Raw genomic sequence first — 7237 nt, 5'->3', positions numbered from 1 at the left:
AAGCTACGCACATAGTGTCATACACACTTTCAATGACAATGACTGGCAGGACGAATTACTGAGCAAGTTGAATACAGGCACTCAGAATAAGGGTCTGGTCTCGGAGTACTATACATTCCTCCGTCCTTTGATACAGTATGATACCGTAGGGGTGGGAATTACAAAATGGCAGGTGGATGATGTCTCCTTTACACCATCTCTTATCTTGCGGGCATTACAGAAAGCACTCAAATATATACCTTCTGTCTCTTATTGGGAAATGGCGTTACAGATCCTGCACAAGACCTATGTTTCACCAAAACGTAGTTATCTGATGGGGAATCTGGCGAGCCCGGCCTGTTCTAGATGTGGGGAATCTGAAGCGGACCACTATCACTGCTTTTGGGCTTGTCCACAAATTCAATTGTTCTGGCAGCGTATATATACCTTCGTGTTGACGCACACCTTATATAACATCACACTTACTCCGGCCTGGGCTCTCTTTGGTCATATTATGGATAGTGATGTCCATATACCATGATAAAAAATTCCTTTTTATTATCTCAGCTGCAGCTCGTAAGACAGTTCTGCAAAACTGGTTAGCGCCTAAAGTGCCCACACTGCGACTTTTCCTAGAGAAACTTGCTTTTCTGTTTAGAATGGATTGGATAGACGCTTCCCTCCAAAAGGAGAGGAGGACTCAGACATTCTTTGACACATGGGAACCATTTATAGCGATCCTTCCGACTCACACTAAGCAAGGAATTAGAGATTGTTTTAAGATGACTACTTGGTTCTTGGAACAAACAATAGCAGGTCGTCCGCCTCTGTGAGGATGACTCGCGGATTGGGTTATATAAACCTGAGGATGTAGGAGTGGAAGCCGGGTGCTCTCCCCCCCCTCCCCCTTCCTTCATTTCCCCAGATGTTTCCCCCCCCCTCCCCCCCCCCTTCATTTTCCTAAGTATTTTCCTCATACTTCTCTGTCTTTCTGCCCATTCTGGCATAACGTCAAAATATGGCAACGATAGATAATAAAGACCAACAACAGACCTTTTAGATTAGCCATTCTACTTATTTGTTATGTTTATGTAAATTATTTTATTTACTTACTCCGTATTGCTCGAAATGTGATGTAACATTGTCTGATTGATACAAGAATGTGCAGATTTTATATTTGTATTGTCAAAAAAGTTTAATAAAAGCATTATTGAAAAAAAAAAAAACATTGACAAATCCCCCTGCCCAGATGCCATTCATCCACGGATACTGAGGGAGCTGAGCTCAGTAATTGACACATCGCTGTATCTCATTCTTAGACCCTCTTATAACAGGGTCGGTGCCACTGGATTGGAGGACGCTGACGTGGTACCGATATTTAAGAAAAGTAAGAAGGTGGGTCCTACCCAGCGTCCGGTAAGTCTGACAGCAGTAGTGGGCAACGTTTTTGAGGGAATGATAAGAGATATATTGCAGAGAATAATATAATAACTGACAGCCAGCATGGATTCATGAAGGAAAAGCAAATATCTGGGCAGGACAATAAATGGATGATTGTATAGACTAAACCGGAGAGCAGATATGGAAGGTAAAGCAGGCTGACAAGTAAGAACATGACCCCTTCATATCACAACAACAATGACACACCAATCTTGTGAAATAAACTCGCCTTTCTACAATTGATTTATGAAATGTATTATTCACAGTTAAACGGCTTGTGGAAAAAAAATAAAACAAAACAAAAAAATTGTCCTGGTAATGCCGTGTATAAGTCCTTCAGTGATGAGGAGGTCATTGAGCTTATTGCCAGACGTCTCATTGTTCAGCACAAGCTGCTGGCCGGGGGCCACAGGTGACTTGCCGTGTCATTCTGTGCAGGCCCGGATTATCTGGTCCTAGACATGGGCTCCTGTGGGAAGTGTAGTAACATGGGAGCAGGAACTGGTAAGTACTGATGGTGCACTATGTGGCCACTTCCAGGACCTCAATAAATTGGCAGACTCGGGACCCTCCTGGAGTCCTGACTCCTGTGTTTCGCTCCGGAATGGTGGAGATGAGGGAAGTGGTGTCCAGTCATGGAATATGCATTGTGAACCATCCCTCGATTTGCGTTTTTTGTCTTATTATTGTCACCATCATCTTCCTACATAATCAGCTGCTCACAATCCATCACTGTTCTTTCTATGTTACTATCTTGCCTGAGGAGGTGGTGATGGCGAACTTAGTCGCGGGGTTCAGGAGAGGCCTGGATGTCTTCCTGGAGCGTAACAATATTGTATCTTACACTTATTAGGTTCTTTAGAAGGATGTAGATCTGGGGATTTATTCTGACGGAATATAGGCTGAACTGGATGGACAAATGGCTTTTTTCGGCCTTGCCAACTATGTTACTTTATCCTTTCTTCCTCTTTCATTGGAGTTTTTAGCTATTGTTCAGCAGTGAAGTCTCTCCATTGTCACTATCTCCCAGTGATCTTCCTTCACTATTCTCCGGTCTCCACTCTGTAGAGATTCATTTTAATCCCGCTCCTTCTTTATTAGATGACGCAGTGGGTTGTATCAGTTGTGAAGTCTCTTCATTGTCACCATCTCCCGGGAATCCTCCTTCACTATTCTCCGGTCTCCACTCTGTAGAGATTTCTTTTAATCCCGCTCCTTCTTTATTAGATGACGCACGGGGTTGTATCAGCAGTGAAGTCTCTCCATTGTCACCATCTCCCGGTGATCCTCCTTCACTATTCTCCGGTCTCCACTCTGTAGAGATTTCTTTTAATCCCGCTCCTTCTTTATTAGATGACGCACGGGGTTGTATCAGCAGTGAAGTCTCTCCATTGTCACCATCTCCCATTGGTTCTTCTTCTCTATTTTTCGGCCTGCACTCACTAGAGGTTTCTTCTGTATCAGATCCTTCTTTAGTGAGTGACATTCTGATATTGATCATTTCCTCTTCACCTTCCCCGGTAGAACTTCCTATTGATGCAATTATCTCTTGTGGAGTGAAGAAGTCAGTGATGAGATGTGAAGTTCCTCGGTTCTCTTTCTCCTGGTTTACTCCCTCTTTCTCTGTATTGGTACAGCTTTCCTCTAAGGGACGCATCTTCTTTTCATTACCTGTCTTATTGCTGGACAATGAATGTTCTTCCATCTCCTCTTCTCCAGGTAGTTCATTACCTGGACACAGTTCTTGGCCTTTTCCGTTCTCTGGTCTCTGTGTAATTTTATGGCCATAACTGTTCCTCAGTTGCTTGGTTTCTTGTTGCGTTGCAGTTTCAGAAAAAATCTGCGGAATTTTTATTTCCTTTATTTGACTTGATTCATTGACTGACTGGAAACCTTCTTTGCCCAGATTCTTCAGGGCCGGCGGATTTCTCTCTTTATCTAATGTCTTGATCCGTCTCGGATCCCATGCTTCTATATGATTATCTGGTGTCTTTTGGGATGTGTTTTTTTCTGGACCTTTGGGTGATTTTCCTTTTTCATTAATGAGCAATGACTTTTGTTCTGCATAAAAGAAAACAATGTTTATTAATTTAATTTTCATATTAAAGATCCAAAATTAAGGGAAAGGTTCTGTCATAAAATGTCTTACTGATTAAATCAAGTTTTTGTGTAAAAGATTTTGTCCACTCCCCTGACTCAGTTACTGTTTTTGCCTTAAATGCCTATGAATAATCCAGATAAATACCCCATATACCTTTATTTGTCCATTTTCATGCTGTTTTATGCCTTGCTGCTTCACTTTCTGTCCTGGCACCATCTCACCTCCTCTCAAAATCCTTTTCTCCCTTTTGACTACATTTCCCATCATCCTTTGTGCTGGGCTGAAAGCCAGCAATGAGCGCAGACCTGTAACTCCACCTAAATCCCTCCCACAGCATCTCACAAATCCTCAGCACCATCTCTAGTAATTGAGAAGGGGTTGTCCCCTTTAAATGTCCAGCATAAGAAAAGCCAGGGACCCACACACGCTTTCCCAATTCTCCACTCTAATATTTCTACTCACCGGTCACACGTAACTCCTTTGTACTCGCACTCGCCTCTACCGTCTGCCGGGAACCTTTCACTTTACAGATATATTTCATTTTATCATCCTCTGTTTTTACTGGAATGAGGGCCAGATAGGCAATCCAAGCGTTGTCATTTTGATCTACAGTTTGGAGCCTCCGTTGATCACTTTTACGTATGAGTTCCTCTGCGTCCTGCTTCTTTTCATACCACTCCACAGTGTGTTCACCCAATTTATAATTGTATATTGGGCACTCCAGCTCTGCCAGACTATTCAGTATCAGGTCTGGTACTATTATGTCCCCAATCTTCAGTTCAGTCGGTATTCCTATATAAATACAGTATCTGATTACGGACACGTTCACACACACATATGAATAACTACAATTCTTGCTTCTCTCACTTAATTTTTACATGTCTCTGATGGTTTATGAACCTGTACTTAATAATGTTTTCCCCCTGCTGTAATAGAAGTGATTTCTCCGTGCTGCACCTTCCTGCTGGGCTTCGTTTACACTCAGCTGCAAATCTGCGGAGACTGAGCTGCAGATAGGGCCGGCGTTAATGGGGGGGACTCTTCACAGCTACAGGTCCGGTGGGCCAGTAATTCTGTGGCTGCTTGGCCTTAGGGTATATGCACACAAATATTTATTTTTTTCAGGCTGATCGAACCGATCAGCCTGAAAAAAATAAACCCACCTGAAAAAAGCACTAATTAAATCCCCCAAGTAAAGAACATATGCATTTCTATGTAAAGCCGATATATGTTCTGGCTTTTTTTTAACGATTCCAAGGCACCAAGTGTCATGATGGTGTGGGATGCCATGGTCTGAGGGATTTTTGCACATATGGCCATGGTCCTGGACACACACTGCAGCTTTGACCCCCTCTTCTCTCTCCCTCCCCCCTGAATACAACAAACAAGCCCTATGGCTGTCACACTGTGTAACTTGAAACTCCAGTGTGGGGCTCTGACTCCCTCCTCCTCCTTCAGGAAAGTTAATTAGCCAAGAGCAGGCTTTGTCCCAAAAAACATGTGCTTTTCCTTTGTATATATGGGAGATAGAAAAAAGGGTATATCTCAGGCCCAAAGATAGAAAAAAGGGCATATCTCAGGCCCAATCAATGATAGAAATATGACAGATACATATTCGGAACGTGCTTTGATAGAGCTTCGCTGCAGGGCCTTTTGCTAAAATCTAGCACCAAGAGAACCAGAGAAATGGATTTCTCCTAAACAGAGTGGAATAGCTAGCCCGAGTCTAGACTCATTAGAAAGATAATTTCAATATAAGATGAGTGATGTGTGTGCCGTTATTCTGCTAGGTTCTCAAGCACATTTAGGAGTATTATAAGTTTTCTTACCAAAATGTGCACCCGGGCAGCTAGGGGAGGGTGCACGTAAACCAGCCCCTTTAGTGATGTGACAAGCCCAGAAGTATAAGTTACTTCACTCAGACCAGCCTTCAGTCTCGCCTGAGAAGCTGTTGCACCAGGACGCCCTGATGAATTGGGATGTCTGGCCCCTCCCACCAGCATGGTTAGCTAGGATGATCTAAGCAACATGTGAGTGTTTATCTTCCTTAATCCCTTTTTTTGTAATTGCTTGTATATACTTTGATTGTCTCATATTGTAAAACCTTTTTATACCTTCTGTAAACACTGCCTACCTTTTGGAGTAAACTATAAAACTATTAGTTCATCTTCTCCAAGTTCTATGCGAATTTTCATGTGCCTGAAGTTAATTACACTACTAATTTGGGTTGGCTCGAACCCCTCTGTTGAGGAATGGTGGCAGCGAAGTGTGTTCGGGATTAGGTGGGTATAGTTGGCAGCAACGGAACAGGGTTTTATAAGCTATTGTCTGGCTGCGGCCTGATCATTTATAACCCCCTCGCTGCAGCATGCCTGCCAGCCAGTCCACAGTGAAGCTGCCCATCTGGCCACTAATTACCCTAGGTGTAGTTCCCTGACTGACCTGAGGGTAAGGGGGGCGCCGGAGAGCTACAAGCTCCGAAGCGGAACTGGAAAGCGGGATATACATAAATCCCTGCAGTTCATGACATATTGTAGCAGCAGTGGGATAACTAAAATAAGCCCCTGCGGTAAATTGATAGGTCAATAGCCTGGTTTGTGTTTTCATCACATTGTAGCAGTGGTGGGATAACTGGGATAAGCTCCCTGCATATGTGATAGCCGTGTGCTGGCCAAAGGTCACCCCCCTTTTTGTGACTCCAAGCGGTTAAAAAAAAGGGATGGTTCCTTTCTTTAGGCGGCTCCTGTGGTGAAGACACTCCATATTCTATAATAGAAGTCAATGGTAAGGCCCAGAGGAAGCTCGAGCTTTGTTTTTTTTTTCTTTTGCATTTTTGCCAGCGTTTTGGCTTCAGAAATCGCCAGAAGTTTCTTCACTATTAAACGGAATTTAAAAAAATATGTAAAAAACACTAGGAAAAAAGATTCCACAAAGACACTGAAAAAAAAATGCACAAACAAACCCATCTGGTGGTCAAGCACATTGCAAAAGTGGTCAGAAAATAATCAAAAGCTACTAAAAAATAGACAGAGAAAAACGATCCCGAAGCATCTTCTTCTTGGAAACTTGGCAAAAAACTTTGTGCGCACTTACCCTTATATTGCTACATTGAAAACACAAAAATAACCCCAAAAAAACAAGTACTAGGGTTCAATGTAATTTCCATCTCCCTAACCATGAGCGATATCTGACGTCATTAATCTGGGCACTTACCGCCACTGGAGTCAGAGCTGATGTCTCGGGTTCCGCCAGTATTTTCAGTGTTCGGATTGTGATCAATCTCTGGCAATGAATTAATATGGGAAATATCACTTATTATACATGTACTGATGGTTGTAGTCCCAGCATAAATCACTTTTCACATTGACCTCTTGTCATTGTGTGACCTACAACATTAATGTGATGCTAGTCACTAATCACGGACAAACCATGAGACTGGGTAGTCAAGAGGTGCGGGGTAAGATACCAAGAGGATTCGTCATAAACAAAAGGATTCGTCATAAACAAAAGGATAAGGCAAACGGGTAGTCAGGTCACAGTCCAAGGTCAGAATTCTGGGAAGGTAGTGGATCAAGGCAAAAGGGTAAGGCAAGCGGATGATCAAAGGCAAATCCAAGGTCGGCAACAAAGCCCATACAAGAACACCGGGAAAGTGCACATCATTGGAGCAAAGCTACAACTGGTACTAATTGGAGGCAGATGGTGGAAGCCCGGCCT

General features: G+C 43.0%; 1 protein-coding gene across 1 annotated transcript; it reads right to left on the bottom strand.

Moving 5' to 3' along the window:
- Positions 1-1203: 1203 nt before the first annotated feature.
- LOC143786155 (uncharacterized) lies at positions 1204-7021 on the bottom strand. The gene is made up of 4 exons (XM_077275445.1): positions 6949-7021; positions 6734-6802; positions 3983-4312; positions 1204-3480 (listed from the first exon to the last, which is right to left on the bottom strand). The coding sequence occupies exons 1-4, from the start codon at positions 7019-7021 to the stop codon at positions 2492-2494; spliced, it is 1461 nt and encodes a 486-aa protein (XP_077131560.1). The 3' UTR covers positions 1204-2491.
- Between the last annotated feature and the right edge of the window lie 216 nt (positions 7022-7237).

Source organism: Ranitomeya variabilis, chromosome 7 (genome assembly GCF_051348905.1).
Source record: "Ranitomeya variabilis isolate aRanVar5 chromosome 7, aRanVar5.hap1, whole genome shotgun sequence".
Taxonomy (NCBI): Eukaryota; Metazoa; Chordata; class Amphibia; order Anura; family Dendrobatidae; genus Ranitomeya; species Ranitomeya variabilis.
The sequence above is the reverse complement of the archived record's forward strand: the minus strand, read 5'-3'. Positions and strand labels throughout refer to the sequence as shown.

Coding starts and splice junctions, on each gene's coding strand:
- LOC143786155 (XM_077275445.1), bottom strand. CDS start 7,021: ATGACGAATCCTTTTGTTTATGACGAATCCTCTTGGTATCTTACCCCG. Junction 6,803..6,948: donor CTTGACTACCCAGTCTCATG/GTTTGTCCGTGA, acceptor ATTCATTGCCAG/AGATTGATCACAATCCGAAC. Junction 3,481..3,982: donor AAAGGAGTTACGTGTGACCG/GTGAGTAGAAAT, acceptor TCTTTTATGCAG/AACAAAAGTCATTGCTCATT.